This window comes from Bison bison, unplaced genomic scaffold (genome assembly GCF_000754665.1).
Source record: "Bison bison bison isolate TAMUID 2011002044 unplaced genomic scaffold, Bison_UMD1.0 scf7180017864519, whole genome shotgun sequence".
NCBI classification, from domain to species: Eukaryota; Metazoa; Chordata; class Mammalia; order Artiodactyla; family Bovidae; genus Bison; species Bison bison.
The window spans coordinates 9,146,320-9,163,610 of NW_011495072.1; the positions used below are offsets into that span (position 1 = coordinate 9,146,320).

At 41.0% G+C, this 17,291-nt stretch overlaps 2 protein-coding genes across 3 annotated transcripts in view; both read right to left on the reverse strand.

The window, feature by feature from the left end:
• Nucleotides 1–1,406: 1,406 nt before the first annotated feature.
• Nucleotides 1,407–7,482, reverse strand: LOC104981631 (chromosome unknown open reading frame, human C1orf162). 2 transcript variants are annotated; one of them, XM_010830834.1, is made up of 6 exons: nucleotides 7,262–7,482; nucleotides 5,127–5,174; nucleotides 3,963–4,032; nucleotides 3,414–3,508; nucleotides 3,082–3,178; nucleotides 1,407–2,886 (listed from the first exon to the last, which is right to left on the reverse strand). In XM_010830834.1, exons 2-6 carry the CDS (start codon nucleotides 5,161–5,163, stop codon nucleotides 2,847–2,849), a joined length of 339 nt encoding a protein of 112 aa, XP_010829136.1. In that variant the 5' UTR covers nucleotides 5,164–5,174; nucleotides 7,262–7,482; the 3' UTR covers nucleotides 1,407–2,846. The 2 variants fall into 2 exon arrangements, with proteins under 2 accessions (XP_010829136.1, XP_010829135.1); XM_010830833.1 differs by having other exon boundaries at nucleotides 2,352–2,886; nucleotides 3,082–3,134.
• A 7,563-nt stretch (nucleotides 7,483–15,045) lies between these two features.
• ATP5F1 (ATP synthase, H+ transporting, mitochondrial Fo complex, subunit B1) overlaps nucleotides 15,046–17,291 on the reverse strand; it is a 17,037-nt gene continuing 14,791 nt past the window's right edge. Inside the window, exon 7 of the mRNA XM_010830836.1 lies at nucleotides 15,046–15,468. Coding sequence (XP_010829138.1) covers nucleotides 15,391–15,468 — 78 coding nt within the window. The 3' untranslated portion in view covers nucleotides 15,046–15,390. The remainder of the gene's footprint in view (nucleotides 15,469–17,291) is intronic.

The window sequence follows — 17,291 nt, forward strand, 5'->3', positions numbered from 1 at the left end:
GACACTGGGTAAATTATTTCATCTCTTTGAACCTTAATTTTCTTATCTTGATTCTCAAAAATATTACTTAATGTATTTTTAAGAGAGATTTGTAAAAAAAGCTTTCCTCCCCGTGGACTGAGCTCCGTTGGTGGGCACTCCTTAGTGAGGGACGCCCTGGCAGAAGTGGAGTGATTTGTCTAATGAGTGAGTCTGGGGGTAGGAACCAGAAGTGACTGAGCTGCCCTTCCCCTTCCTTTTTTTAATTCCTTGGGTGCAGATTTCAAGAGCACACGGTGTCTTTCGCAACCCTAAGGGCAGCTGAGCTGCCGTTTGGGGTGTGGGGAGGGGCAGGGACTTGCCTTAGTGCACGGAATTCAGGGTTCTGCAGCTATGGGTTTATGCTTATATTTTCCTATGTTTGTAATAAAGATGCTGCTTTGATTTCTATCTGCCGAGTCCTCTTATTTCTCACTTGGTCTAGAATTCAGGTGGGGAATGGGAACACTAGGTATCAGGCTCGTTGAAAATCCTCAACAAGGTAAATTAAGGACTTCAAAAGTTATAAAAAAAAAAAAAAAGGTTTTTAAAGGAAAACATACTTCCTCCCATCTCTGCCCCTCAGTCCCTCAGTTATCAGAGGGACTCCCCAGAAAATAGCAATTACTAAAACCATTAATGATGTTTCTTCCAGAGAGAGACTAAACGTATGTAAATACAGGGATGAATTCAGTATTCGTGTGTGACTGTGAGCTCAGGCAAGTTGTTTGACCTTCTTGTGCCTCCATTTCTGTACCAAAAATGAGAATAATAACTGCTGCAACCTCCTGGTGGTTTGTGGGGGTTCCATGAACACATGCCAAGCCCTCAGAATAGTGTTTAGAGTAACAAGCCTCAATTTAGTTTTAGTCTATTTGATGAATGGTGCAATTCAAATGACATAGGTGACTTCCACATGTTTAAGTAGGACACATTCTTTGAAATAGAATTTAAAATGGTAGCTGTTGCCAAAATGCCTTTCGTAGTAGTTGTATCAACTCACTCTCCCACCAGTAGTATATATGTGTTTTAGTTCCCCACAATCTTGCCCAGTTTGTTAGCAAACTTTTTGAATTTTGCAGATCTTACTGATGGAACTTATTATCTAATTATAGTTCTAATTATGATTTATCTTAAAGAGTAAAGTTGAGTATCTCTTCGTATGTTTGAAGTCATTTATATTTCCTTTTCTGCTAATAGCCTAACCTTATCCATTCTTTTACTTTTCTATTGAGCTGTTGATTTTTTTCCTTATTGATTTATAGGAACTTATATTTGTTGAGAAAACCAGCCCTTTGTCTATGAGATGCTCTGCAAGTATTTTTCCAGCTTGCCATTTGTCTTTTGAACAGTACTTTGCAAGTCAGGTTAACCAGTCCTTTCTGTTTTATTGACCATGCGTCATGTATTCAGAGGCATACTTCACTTTGTTGTTTTCCAAAGTTCTCCCATATTTACTTCTAGTACTTTTATGACTTTTTTAGTAAAATTTTTGACATATCTGGAATTTTGAAAAAAAGGAGTAAGATACAAATCTGATCTTATTTTCACCTTCATGACTACCTAATTTTCTCAACACCATTTATGAATAATTTTCCCCAAATGATTTGATACACCAACTTCATCATACTCTAAATTTCCTCTTGTGGAATTTTTGGTCTATTTCTGGTCTTTATATTTTATCCCTTTATTTTTTCACTCATAAACCATTAACATGTTTTAATTAGCCATTCTTAATAAAACAGTACTCTCAGCTGTTCAGGTCAGCCTTCCCATCTTTTATTTGCTTACTTTTGTGAATGATCTTTCTTGTTTATGACTTACAAAGGAAATTTAGAATAATCTTACCTAGTAAAAAGTAATCTTATTGATATTTTTACTAGGACCACCTATGGGGTTATCCATTGGAATTTGGCAGGGGAGAGGGCTAACATTTAGATCAATTTTTAGTTCCCCTATACTGTTGCTATGCATATCTCTTATGCTATAGCAAGGAGATGGACATCCTCATTTGAATAGTGCTTTATCCAACAGGGACCTTATTTTGTGTAGTGCTCTGGGATGTACAGAGTTCTTAACGATATCTCATTGATTTTTACACTAGGAGATGTGTTATTAGTTCTGTTTTCAAGATGAGGAAATTGAAGCTTCAAAAGTTTAGCATACTTGCGCCAATGACTGAAGGACGTTAGTTAGTGGTAGATTTGCGACTTGGACCCCAATTGATCCTGAGTTCCAAGTACCACCACTTTCATTCGGCTTTTCTGGCTGTGGATGAGCTCTGCACCTCTAGAGGAGATGGGGAAAGACACAGCAATGATGGAGAAGGAGTCAGCGTTGCAGAGTTTGCTTTTATTTGTAATCCAACCTGGATTGTTCATTTGGTTGACTCTTCCCAAGTAGATCGATGATGCCAAGGGAACACTCTTGGTGCTGTGAGCTCTGTATCACACTTTTCAGAAGGTGACAGGGGAGGTAGGCTCAGCTCTCAACAGTCTAACAGGCTGTTGGTCCAAGTGGGACGGCCATAGATCTTTTCTCAGGTCAGGAAAAGATTAACCCTTGGTCTTTAAACTGGTGACTAGCATTGTCCGAGCACACCCAGACAGCTCCAGCTGTGGTTTCGTCTGGTCGTAGTCCAAAATTTGTTAAAATGGAAAGTGATGGATGAAGATGGAGGTGAGACAAAAGGAACTGGACTCAAGCCTCACTGGAGAGGCAAGGTGAGTTTGTCACTTTAACCTGAGCATAGACAACAGGATCCAAGTGTACAGCATTCTGTACACTCTTGGTCAGGTGATCGCTGTTTTCTTCGGGGGCTTTGAAAATCATGCTGGCATAGGTAAGTACCTCCTCTGAGGATGAAAGCTGCAGAGGAGGAAGGAAGAGGAGGAATGAGTCAGTTCGATTTGGAGGAAGGTGTCTCTTATTAGCAAGTGACATTTAAAAGCAACTTGAAAGCTTGGGTGAGAGAAGACCCAAAGAAATCAGAAGACCCTTCAAAGAATCAGGTGCCCAGTGGCATCAGGCCTCCATATCCAGGAAACAGAGTGGCTGTCTTACCTTGGCTGGATGATCTGAAGGAGGATCCAGGGTCTGGGGACTGGAATGACCTGCTGCAAGTGCCAGGAAGAAGAGGAACAAGTCTCACCCATGGGGCCTGGAGGAATTAGAAGCTTCTTTCTTTAATCTTGGGTGAAGGGACAGGGTAGGGGGGGAGGTGCTGGAGGTGGGAAGGGTGGAGGATGAAGAGGGCCGGGAGAGAAGTGAAGGGGTTCAAGTCCTTGATCTGTGGATAGCATGGGCTCTGTCTGATTTACTCCCCTCAAAGCTATTCTCTGTTACTGTTCTCGATGGCAGAGAAAGAAGGGCTGTCTCAGCTCTTGGAGACTTACATTTTCTGCAGCTCTTTATGATGAGGAAGACAAAGGCCATCAGCAGCAGTGTCAGTATAACCCCAGCAAAAAAGGCTAAGACCAAATGTTCTTTGCTGTTGTGGAAAAGAAAGGGAACATGACCCAAGGGACTTTTTGAAGGCCTTACGACAAGAGGGTGACCCTTTCCACCTAGGGGTAAACCTCTGGAATAGCTTTCACACTGGTTAGTCATCTTGCAATCTCCACCCCCAGTTTTCAACTTTTGGCTTTCAGGTTCTAGATCCATTTGAGGTGTCAGTAAAAGCTGCGGGCTCTGTTCCCCCTTAAAAATGTTCATAGGACTGCACATAGCAAATTTTATAAGTTTAGGGGCTTCATGAGTCTCTTGAGGCATGGGGGACCCTAGATTAAGAGCCGCACTCTGAAGGTAAAATACTGATTTACTACTACTGCTGTTTCTGATCCCTGCTCCCCAGACCTCCCTCTCCAAGTCCATAAGGCAAAGTGGTCAACTCAGAATCAAATGCCATGTGGTATGAGAGGAAATGGGAGGCATTTCTTGCTTACCTGGGGTGGCCAGAGAGGCAAGGTGCGGAGGTCACTGCCGAGGCTGTGCTGGGGTGGGTGCCTGGTCCCTCTGTGAAAGAATACAAAGGGGATTACTGCATCGGCCACATCTTCTCCAGCCCAAGGGTCCCCATGTGCTCCCCCTTATCCAAGCAACCAGTGGAGTTTAACCATGGGGGCTACAGCTCTGTAAGAGAAGGGAACATTGTTTCTTAGAGCCTGTATTTTTTAACATGAAAACTAGATCAGGAGCTTAAACAATAATCAGATACACAAGTGAAAGGAGAGCCTAGTGTTTCTGCAGTTCCCATATGTCCCTGTAATAACATTTCAGGGCTCTCTCTCAAAGATTTTAATGAGACCTAGAGACATATGCTCCCTGGGACTTAAGCAGAGAATCTCAAGGCCAGGGGTTAAAGACCAAAAGTGATACCTAGAACTAGCATTTCCTGAAGTCCTAGGGCATATGACCTTAGAAATCGCTGCCTTTTTTTGGTTCATTTGTTTTTTAGGGCAGCTATTAACAGTGACTAGGGGAAGGAAATGGCAACCCACTCCAGTGTTCTTGCCTGGAGAATCCCAGGGATGGGGGAGCCTGGTGGGCTGCCGTCTATGGGGTCGCATAGAGTCGGACATGACTGAAGCGACTTAGCAGCAGCAGCTGCAGCAGCAGCCAAAGGCAGCCTTGGTGAAGGAACTTTTCTGGTGGCTCAATGCTAAAGAATTTTACTGCCAAAGCAGGAGACACTGCTTCAGTCCCTAGGTCAGGAAGATTCCCCTGGAGGAAGAAATGGCACCCCACTCCAGAATTCTTGCCTGGAGAATCCCATGGACAGAGGAGCCTGGCGGGCTACAGTCCATGGGGTTGCAAAGAGTCAGACATTACTGAATGACTGAGCATGCTCACACTCAAGGGAAGTGAGCCAGGCTCTCAAACTACCAAGATGGTCTAATGTTGAGCACAGAGACTCCCTTTACTCATATTTGGAGGATCAGATAGTTCTCCCTGGTTCCCATTTCCACTCTTCTTGGCATTAGAGCCTGCATCTGATTCTTCCAACTTCAGAAATACCATCCCCTGACAACCCTTCAGCACAGTGTCCGTGATTCCAGTCCATCTGAACTCAGCATCGAGGCAAGTAATGGGTTCTGTTGCAGACTTACTATCGTTTGGTTCAGGTTTGGACATTTGAGTTCCCATGTTGCCTTCCCCTGAGAATTAAAAAAAAGGTAGGTCTTAGAAAGCTTGGAAAAGAGAGGAGGCAGAGGGGCCAATTCTGAGATTGTGATCTTAATCGAAGAGGCAAATGGTCGGAGGGTGTTCTTGTGAGGTCAGTGATCCCAAACTTCACAGTGTGAGGACAGCAGTTCAGCAGGCAGGCCTCAGCTCTGTAGGTCCATACATTTGATCTCATCAGGGCATCAAGAATTGACTGAATGTTCCAGAACAGACTCATACCAACCAGCTCATAGGAGACTAATGTATGAACTAGAATAACATAAGAAACATGTTTGTATAGCTAGTACATTTCATCAAAATGTATGAGAAAGCCAATTAAAACCATAATTTTTATTGATAAACATCAAATTGAAGTATGAAAGAAGCAGAATCGATGATTTTGAGTGTCACGTAGGTCTGATGCATTGGCTTCGGTCTTCCCTAGCAGTGCTGGGCAAACTAACTTGCTCTTGGAGGTCCTGCATCAGACGCTTCTATTTTGTTCATATATTATCTTTTCAAGCGTGACAACGTCTTTATATAAGCTATGGTTCTTTCATGTTAAACTTTCTGTATTTCCCCTCTTTTATTTATTTGTACAAAAAAGTATAGAGTACCTAAAAGCAGAAAAGTAAAATCACTCAAACTTCCACTATCCATTGTTAATATTTTAGTGTATTTCCTTTTTGTTGTACTTCCATGCATCTTTTAAAAGCTAGTTGAGATACTTCTTCATATCTCTTTTTCTTTTCTAACTAAGTGTTTCATCATAAACATTTTCCTATTTCACGGAAAATTTCTATAAGCCTCTGAGTGGTGATAGGTCTTTCTGTTGTAACTATGTACTATAGCTTGCTTTTCTAGTTTCCTGCCTGTTGATAAAAATTATTTCTACTTTAAACAAAATAAAATAACAAACAATTTTAGGAGGCCACAATTTTACTACATACTTAGACAAACCCATGAGAAGGATTTTTAATTCTGCTATAACTACTGTATTTTAAGGTTATTTAGATAATAAATGACATCAATTATTTGTACTTAATTATTCAGCTGTCAAAAGTAAATTAATTTCTGAGTCCTTGGATATAGGGAAAGACTGGGAGAAGGACACCTCATTGCTATGTACCAGTTACAACAGCAAAATAATCAAATGCCTTACAATCAAACAAACTTTTAAAGATCATGTAATCTAGGATAACAAGAAAGATGCCATAGGGAAATTTGGTGAGAATTCTGAGCCATAGGGATAGAAAGACCATCATCCATAGCAGAATCCATAGGGGTAACAAATTTTCCAGCACTTTTTGCTCCTTTTCTAATTTAAAAGTCAGTTACCAAGAAGGAGGGGATGTATGTGTACATATTGCCGATTCACCATGTTGTACAGCAGAAACCATCACAATATTGTAAAGCAATTATATTCCAATAAAAAATAAAAGGCAACATAATTAAACATAATGAAAATAAACAAAAAGTCAACAGTATTCTTTGTAGAGTACTGTAAAATTTATGTAGTGTTTTTTAAATATTGAAATATGTGTTTGCACTAATCATAGTATGACTTTATCCTATGAATTTGTACTAGACCGTATAACTGGGGAGGATCATAGGTTTCCATAAAATCTTAACCTTCCCACGACTGGTTCTGAATTTACAACCACCCCAAAGAAATGTTGGCACAGTCACCTAAAACAAAAGCTGGGTCCCCCCATCCTGAAAGACAAAGCTTCACACGTTGCCACAGGGAAATAGTTAATGAATCCACGCTAGTTATGAATCCATGCTGGAAAAAACAGGAAGCATATATACCCTTTGAAAACAACACTCCAAACATTTGACAGAAACATAAATTAAAATAGAAACAGTACTCTATATACATACTTTTTCACGTTTTGTCCAGCATTGGAGAATCTTACTGATTACCATAAAATCCACCAACTAAATGCAGCCATTCACGTACAACATTTCCCCGACCAGATAAGGTTAAAAAAAGTAACTGAAACCAGTAAAAATTAGATTAACATTTTGTTTTGGTGATTATTTCATCTATATTAAAAGATGGGGTAAATGCGTTTACCTTTTAAGACAAAGTCCAGTTGTAAGATGTCATTGTCTAAGACGGAGCTTTTCACTTGCTGCTTCTGTTATCATTCCTGTTTCTCAGAATGATGAAACAGTGATTACTGCCACTGCCACCATCAAGCTGTGTGTCGCAAAGATCTTGTCTATACTCAAGGGCCAACTTCCTGTTTGTGGCAAACTGTATTTTTTTTCATTCCACAAGCAGAGAATTTTATATCTTTTGACACATGAATGCCAGAGCATTGGGGGGATAAGACAAGTTTATTTCTAATTAAGTATTAATTGAATATGGAACTACCACGTCAGATGTTGTGGGGATCACAGTGGTGTGACATTACAATTGTCATCAAGCATGTCATAATCTCGTTTATTCCAGCCAAGGAAGTAAGGTTGATAGAGAAAAATGAAAAGCAAATGGTGTTAAGTGCAGACTAGACAGATTTTTAAGTGTTTTGAAACCATGGAAATCGCCAGCTTCCCCAGTGGCTTAGTGACAAAGAATCTGCCAGCCAAAACAGGAGACATGGGTTCAATCCTTGGGTTGGGAAAATCCCACATGCTGCGTGGCAACTAAGCTTGTGGATCGCAACTCCTGAGCCTGCACTCTAGAGCCTGGGAACTGCAACTACTGAGCCCAGGTGCTACAACTACTGAAGCTCACACAAACTAGAGCCTCACGCTCTGTAACAAGAGAAGCCACCACAATGAGAAGTACACACACCACAAGGAAGTGTAGCCCCTGCTCAACACAACTGTGTGCAACAGTGAAAATCCAGTACAGGCCAAAATAAATAAATAAGTAAAATTTATGTATTTATTTATATGGCATGGAGATTGCTTCAAAGGGAAGGTGGATCATTTACTTGTAAACATTTACCCATAAAATAATAAGTATAAACATTAAATAGACACAATGGGCCATGTGCTCTGGGTGTTTTAGAGAGAAGGCAGGAAAGCTCATGAGGCCTACTGTCTAACTGAGAAGAGTAACAATAGAAAAGGAAATAACAGATTGATTACGGATTGTGTTCAGGGACATGAGGGAAACAAACAGAGTGCCATGCTGGGGAGTCAGTGATGGGAGGATGTCTTTGGATAAAATGGATGACCCAGGAATTCCTGTCCAAGGAGTGATATTTACCCTGAGAACCAGAGGATGGGAACGAGCTGGTTGGGCAGAGAGCCTGGGGAAGACAGTTCCAGGAGAGGGCTGAGTAACTCGCAGGCGTGGGAGAAGGGAAGAGCTGGCAGGGCAGGCGGGATCAGGCAAGGCTGCGAGCAGGGAGACCTGGAACATGATTGGGGGAGAAGAAATGGACGGTGTGAGGAAGTTCCCAACCCAAGGACTGCTTGCTGGGCTTTGAGTGATGAATTTCTGGGCCATCAGCAAGGTTTAAGAGAGAGGAGAGACAGAAAATAGTTGTGTAGATAGACTTGAGATATACTGTGGAGGTCTTTAAATCCAAGCAAAAAGTATATTTTAAGTATTAATAAAGAATAACTAAAGATTTTGGAATTCTTGTGTGAATTCCAAACATGACCTATAAGGAAGATTGTATCACATTAAATAAAATAAACTGTGGGTAAAGAAAGAGACAAGGAAATAAGCTGTGTCAGACATACAGGATGGAGTGGGACTCAAGAGAAAAGGCTCAGGTCACACAATAAGGAGGGGAAGTGGGTGTCAAGAAAAGCATCATAGAGATGATGTTTGAGTTGCTTCTTGAAAGATGAATCACATTTTCTAGGCAGACAGAGGAAGGAAGCATATTCCAGGCAGAGGGAACATGTGAGCAAAGACATGCTTTGTCATGTTTGTGATGTTCCGCAAAATGCAAGTATTTCATCATTGCTGATGTTACAGAGATTGAGAGTGGGTGGAATCTTTTTCCAGTGGGGGAATGTTAAAAGAAAGACTGTAGAGGAAGCGCAAGGCCCCATGATAGAGGGTCTTAAACAGATTTTCCTTGGAGACAATGGAGAGACTGCTGAAGGATGAAACATGATCACATTCTGGTTTGGGCAATAGAGTGTAGGAGGGACTTGTGCGGGCCAGACAGGGGGCAGGGAGTCCTTTAGTATGGCAGAGTTCCAGGTGAGAAACAAGGATGATCTAATCGGAGACACTGGCCTTGGGGAAGAGAAGGCAGGGCAGAAAGGTGATGAATCTAATCTTTTTCTAGTTGTGAGAGAAAGGTAAGGGGGAGAGAGCTCAAGATAACTTCCAGGTTTCTGTCTTGAATCACCAATTAATGGTGAGAATATAGAAGGTGAGTGTAGGACTGGACATATACAATGAGCTTACCTTTGAACACATTGAGCTAGCGTGCTTGTGGATTGTACTACTGAGCCATGTCAAGAGGGTAGTTGGATGCACAGGTCAGGGGCTCACAAAAGATCCAGAGCTGTGTGGTAGAGAGTGTTAGTTCTCACCCCAAACTAGATCTCTCCTGGCACAGACCCTCTTATGGTTTAGTAGTACCATGTGATAAGCTCTGGTCACACAATAAGGAGGGGAAGTGGGTGTCAAGAAAAGCATCATAGAGGAGATGATGTTTGAGTTGCTTCTTGGAAGATGAATCACATTTTCTAGGCAGACAGAGGAAAGAAGTGTATTCCAGGCAGAGGGACCATGTGAGCAAAGACATGCTTTATCATGTTTGTGATGTTCAGCGAAATGCAAGTATTTCACTTGCATTTGGACCAATGAAACTGCAATGCAATTGCAATTGCAATGGACCAATGAAAGTGACGTAGTTCCCTTTTAGTTGAAGCGTTTAATTACTGAAGGAAGACCTCCTCTGATCCCTTCCCCTTCAGGGTGATCACAGAGATTTTGTGATGAGAAGATAAGGTTGAAAGCTCTAAAGTGGATCACCGAGTCACTATAAGGAGGATAGTTTCTCCGGTGGGTCACCTGGACCTAGAGTGGATTCTGTGTGAGCAAGAAGTAAACTTTTCCACATTACACTACTGAGATTTTGGGGCAGTTTCTTACCTCAGTTGACTTATCCTGGCTAATACAACTTGGGATATAGATTAGGAAGCCATCAGCATACACGTGACAGTAGAAGCCACGGGGGTGGATAAGATTATCCAGGAACAGTTTGTAGAATGAGAATAAAACATTCCAAGAACTCTGAGGAACACCACCACTTAAGAGGGAGTCAGAAAAAGTGGAGGGGCTTCCTTAGTGACTTGCTGGTAAAGAGTCTACCTGCCAATGCAGGAGACACAGGTTCAATCCCTGATTTGGGAGGATCCCACGTGCTGTGGAGCAACTAAGCCCGTATGCCACTACTATTAAGTCTGTGCACTAGAGCCCACGTGCTGCAACTGCTGAAGCCCACACTCGCGAGCGCCCCTGCTCCACAACAGAAGCCACCGAAATGAGAAACCCGAGCACAACTAGAGAGTAGCCCCCACTCCCTGAAACTAGAGAAAAGCCAGCACAGCAACAAAGACCCAGCATAGCCAAAAATGTAAAAGTAAATTAACAAAAAAAATCTTTTAAGAAAAAAAAACCTGGAGTCAGTTACGGAAATTGAGAGGACACAGTGACAGCAGTAATAGCAAATGTAGGGACCAGGGAGGAAAAGAAGGAAAAGCTGTGAGCACCGAAGAACTGATGCTTTTGAACTGTGGTGTTGGAGGAGACCCTTGAGAGTCCCTTGGACTGCAAGGAGATCCAACCAGTCCATCTAAAGGATATCAGTACTGAATATTCACTGGAAGGACTGACGCTGAAACTCCAATACTTTGGCCACCTAATGCTAAGAACTGACTCATTTAAAAAGACCTTGATGCTGGGAATGACTGAAGGCAGAAGGGAACGACAGAGGATGAGATGGTTGTATGGCATCACCGACTCTATTGATATGAGTTTCAGTAAGCTCCTGGAGTTGGTGATGGACAGGGAGGCCTGGCGTGCTACAGTCCATGGGGTTGCAAAGAGTCGGACACGACTGAGACTGAACTCAACTGAAGAGTGCCAGATGCTGCAGAGAGAGAGGTTGATTAAGATGAGGACTGGAAAGAGTTGATCGGATTTAGAAATGAAGAGATCCTGATCTCTTTGCTAAAGCAGCTTGGGGTATGACAGTGGTGGAGAGTAAGACTTCAGTGAGTTAAAGAGTAAATGGAAATCCCTAGAAGTACAGCAGATTAGATCTTTAAAGAGATCCTCTTGTTAAAGAACACCAACAAAGGCTGGATAAAACATTTGAAACACCATAGTTTAAGGTGGTGCTAGTGATAAAAAGGGCTCCCCTGGTAGCTCAGCTGGTAAAGAACCCACCTGCCAATACAGGAGACATAAGAGACATGGGTTCAATCTCTGGGTTGGGAAGATGCTCTGGAGGAGGGCATGACAACCCACCCAAGTATTCTTGCCTGGAGAATCTCATAGACATAGGAAGCTGGCAGGCTACAGTCCAGAAGGTTGCACAATATTGAAGTGACTTAAAGCACACAATTTAAAAATGCATGACTGATAAGTAAAATAGATAGCCAGTGGGAATTTACTGTGTGACACAGGGAGCTCAATCCAGTGCTCTGTGACAATCTAGAGGGGTGGGAAGGGGTGGAACATGGTAGTGAGGTTCAAGAAGGAAGGAACTTATGTATACATGTGGCTGATTCATGTTGACATATGGCAGAAACCAGTACAATATTATAAAGCAGTTATCCTCCAATTAAAAATATATATATATTTTTAAATGCATGGCTGAACTAGATGTTGGAAATCCTCAAAAATCAGAGAGTTGAGACCTGGAGCTGCTGTTTATAGGAAGAGCCAACTTTTGGTGACCTGAAGATTGGGTCTACAGGCCTTGTATGAGGTCAGGAAACCTAAAGCCTGCATCAAGGTAGGAAATTGGATCAGGCCCCCTGAAAGGGAACTCACAGTGAGTGAATCAGAAAAAAGCAAACCAGATTGAAGTGGTAGGGATCCTTAATCTATCAGTTTTCTATTGCAGTATAACAAATATCACAAATATAGAAGCTTAAAACAGTACACATTTCTTCCTTCAGTTTCTGTGGGTTAGAGGCTGCTGTGGTTCAGTTGCTCAGTCATGTCTGACTCTTTGTGACCAGATGGATTGCAGCACACCAGGCTTCCCTGTCCTTCACCATCTCCCGGAGTTTGCTCAAACTCATGTCCATTGAGTCAGTGATGCCATCCAACCATCTTATCCTCTGTTGTCCCCTTCTTCTCCTGCCTTCAATCTTTTCCGGCATCAGGGTCTTTTCCAATGAGCTGGATTTTTGCATCGGGTGGCCAAAATATTGGAGCTTCAGTTTTAGCATCAGCCCTTCCAGTGAACATTCAGGATTGATTTTCTTTAGGATTGATTGGTTTGATCTCCTTGCAGTCCAAGGGACTCTTGTTCATCTTGTTCCTCTACCTCCTGCATTTCCTGGAAACTAGAATTTACATCTTAAGTCTTGATAGACTCGGGTGAAATATTTCTGGATAGATTATACCACAAGTGATATTGTCTACTTCATATTTCAGCAAATCAGGAAACTTATCTGGTTATCCCACCAGAGTGATACTAAGAATAACCAGTGAACTAGGTCACTGGCCACTTGATTAGGAAGATCTTGATTTGTATTATCATTGATTATAAATTATTCTTATGGTCATTATAAAACTTACAACAAAAGAATCTAACATTTCCCTTTTTTCACTGACATGCAATCTTTTGCTAACACAAACATATTTCAAATCAATTTGACCTTTTCATATCAAATATTTAAAAAATAATTGGTTTTCCAATGTTTAATTTGAGGTTACACAACCAATTACCACACAACCAATTTGTATGTACTAAACCACAACCATCACAAAGAAATAAAAAAAAAATTAACTGGAGGATAAGTGCTTTACAATATTGTGTTGGTTTCTGCCGTACAACATGAATCAGCTGTAAGTATACATATACCCCCGTCTCTGGAACTACCCTCCTGACCCCTCCCCACCCCCCTTCTATGTTGTCACTGAGCACTGGCCTGAGCTCCCTGTTATACAGCAACTTCCCATTATACACATGGTGGTGGTGGTGTAGTCGCTAAGTTGTGTTTGACTCTTGCGACCCCATGGGACTGTAGCCTGCCAGGCTCCTCCGGCCATGGGATTCTCTAGGCAAGAGTACTGGAGTGGGTTGCCATTTCCTTCTCCAGAGGATCTTCCCGACCCAGGAATCGAACTTGGGTCTCCTGCATTGCAGGCAGATTCTTTACTGACTGAGCTATGCACAGTGTATATATAAACTGATATTCAGAAGGTAGAGATTTGGTACTATACTTTGGAGTTTTGCCTCTAAAATCCCTGCTCAGCTTATTACCTCCATCTCACTCCTGACTGGCTTCACTTTGGGTTGTGACACCCCAGTCCTTGCACATAGATAAACAAACTCTTCTAGCACATTCTTGTCCAAAAGGAGCAGCATGTGCTCTACAGCTGGCCACTATAATAATGTCCAGGTGGCAGAACATCGTGTTGCTTACCCACAGCATGTTGCAGTGCTGTGTGAATACAGGATGTCACTGCCTGGTTCTGGAAACTATGGGGCACACTGTCAGTTTCTACTCGGATCCAGTGGCCTTCTAAGGAGTCCCAGGTGAAGCTCTTTTGTCTGAAGTGACTGGCTTGAGGGCTGACTGCCACATGCCTGGCTGCCTTTGCAGGTGCCAAGCAGGAACTACTTTGTGGCTTATCCACGTTGCTGCTGATCTGTTGATCCAGCAGTATTAGCAGGCAGGGCTCTAACTTCCCAACTTCTCTCCTTGGGTCATCCTTAAGCTTCTCTAACCTTTGAACCAGGATTAGGAAGGGCCTCGGGTTTTGCAGGACCATCATACCATGAAGATCAGAGGTAATAAAAATGGACAAGGGTTTCAGTCTGTGCTTGTAGTTTCCACTTGTTCCTACCCTCTCCCACTTCACATCTATCTTCCCTTCTTAAATGCCCGCTCCATGCATGTCAAGCTCCTTCATTAGAAACAAAGATTAAGAGCTTACAGAGACTGCTTAACCAGCTCCCATGAGAGCATAAAGTCAAATCTCTTAAATATAAACACATGTCCTAGTAGCTGTGCTTCTGACTGATAGTTATACACAAGTGAAGCGATGAGGCTATTTAGACTACCTGAAATGGGACGCTCAAAACATCTTGTACTAAAATCTGTACCGTATCATATATTCTGCCTGTCCAGCAGATTAATACCTTGTGGTAGGAACTTTTTATCTCTGTGTGACCATTGTAGGATAGTGCTTAGCAATTTTTCGTTTAATGAATAATTTGGAATACCTACTGACCCTAGTAAACTCTCCTTTATGCAACATCTTAATAATGATGTCAATCTGATTTCTATAGAAGATGAATATATTAGTCATCAATACTGACCTAAATGATTGTTTTATCCATTTGTTCACAAGTAAATCCTTATAAAAGTATGAGAATTAAATGCAGACAAAGCTATGGAAAGGCAGAATTTTCTGTCTGTTGGATTCTTGAGAGTAATTTTATGACACATTTGAGCCCATAGTATTTTCTACAGAAATACTACTAAAGCAAAAATAAAGTCAATGATATATGATTTCCTTTAGCCATTTTAAGAATATTGAAAAGCTTTAGATTCCCCATAACCTAGCAGCAAGAAATAGCTTACCATTAATAATTATATAAATAAGAATATCAGTTCAGTGACATCTTTAATTTTTACCAATAAATGTTGAAATAGTATTTCAGAAAATTATGCATCTTGAAAAACTTTGTTTCAATTGTCACTTTATTGTTAAGATGGCTGAATTAATTACAAATTTAAACTATAACTTTGACAATTTTTAGCCAGGTACCAAATTTTATTCAAAGAAAATGCTTATTTAAAAGTGGTCACAGGACAACTCAAAATGTACAGCAAGATGAATTAGAGAAAGATCTTACTGGCCAACAGATTGTTTCAATTCTTTCATTGTATCAGACTCAAAACTTTTCATTTATAGGAAAGGTAAACTGTAACTTCAGTAGATAGCAATACAGAAAGATTTTATCACATTGACCGGTTTCCATTTAGTCAGTCAACTGTTTCTAGCTGTCTTAATAGGGATAGATGTGTTTACATAACTGGCTGAGCTTGAGCCTTCTTTGCGAGCAGCTTTAGATCTGCAATGCACTTGGCGATTGTTTCCTTCTCCTGTGATAAGGAAAGAGAAAGCTGGTTAGACCTTGTCTAATCACCTTGTCTAATAACAGTCATTCTAAAAGATACCTCCTATAAGATACTAAGGTTACTAAAGAATCTCAAGATGAATTACTGGCTTAAAGATCATCCTCTGTCGTCCCCTTCACCTCCTGCCTTCAATCTTTCCCAACATCAGGGTCTTTTCTAATGAATCAGGTCTTTGCATCAGGTGGCCAAAATACTGGGGCTTCAGCTTCAGTCCTTACAAGGAATAATCAGGACAGATTTCCTTTAGGATTGACTGGTTTGGTCTCTTTGCAGTCCAAGGGACTCTCGAGAGTTGGATTCTCCAACATCACAGTTCAAAATCATCAATTCTTCGGCGCTCAGCTTCTTTTATAGTCCAACTCTCACATCCATACATAACTACTGGAAAAACAATAGCTTTGACTATACGGACCTTTGTTGGCAAAGTAATGTCTTTGTTTTTTAATATGCTGTCTAGGTTTGTCATTGCTTTTCTTTCAAGGAGCAAACGTCTTTTAATTTCATGGCTATAGTCACCATCTGAGGTGATTTTGGAGCCCAGGAAAATAAAGTCTGTCACTGTTTTCATTGCTTCCCTGTCTATTTGCCATGAAGTGATGGGACCGGATGCCATGATCTTCGTTCTATGAATGTTGAGTTTTAAGCCAACTTTTTCACTCTCCTCTTTCACTTTCATCAAGAGGCTCTTTAGCTCCTTGTTTTCTGCCATAAGGGTGGTGTCATCTGTATATCTGAAGTTACTGATATTTCGCCCAGCAATCTTGATTCCAGCTTTACAAAGGGGATAATCAATTATTTAATAAAGCAAAACCAGGGAGTAGTTAAAGTGCCCTGGCTCATAGCTTTTATGAGTGAAACCTGTCTAGAGGTTGAAGCTAGATAATCCTGTAATCATGTGCCACTGATGTTATATTTTACAGCTAATAGTTGCTTGAAAAGGACCAACCTAACAAACATTAGTAATAAACAATGTTAAGAATAAAAATAATTCTTGTCTCTTTTGTACTTTCCAAATTTCTTAAACAAGTATATCACTTCTATATAAAAACATGTAATTTAAAAAACCAATTCATTAAATATTGATAGACCCTGTTTTTCTCCAGCCCTGCATGGTTATGCTGAAAGTGACCAGAAATGCCTAAGTATACTCTTTATTTGGGAAAGAAGAAATCAAGTGATAAACAAGTAAATAAAAATAAATAAATAGATGAAAATAGAAAACATTCTGTTAAAGTTCAATGAATTTAGCAGCTGAGGAGAGGAAATGGAATGGACATCACAGAATTAGAAAATGGAAGAGGCTCAGAAATAGACTTGCCCAGTTTTTGTTTCACAGAGAAGTATGTTGGTCAGATATGCAGATGACACCACCCTTATGGCAGAAAGTGAAGAAGAACTAAAAAGCCTCTTGATGAAAGTCAAAGAGGAGAATGAAAAAGTTGGCTTAAAGCTCAACATTCAGAAAACTAAGACCATGGCATTTGGTCCCATCACTTCATGGGAAATGGATGGGGAGACAGTGGAAACATTGGCTGACTTTATTTTTTTGGGCTCCAAAATCACTGCAGATGGTGACTGAAGCCATGAAATTAAAAGATGCTTGCTCCTTGGAAGAAAAGTTAAGACCAACCTAGATAGCATATTGAAAAGCTGAGATATTACTTTGCCAACAAAGGTCCATCTAGTCAAGGCTATGGTTTTTCCAGTGGTCATGTATGGATGTGAGAGTTGGACTGTGAAGAAAGCTGAGCGCCGAAGAACTGATGCTTTTGAACTGTGGTGTTGGA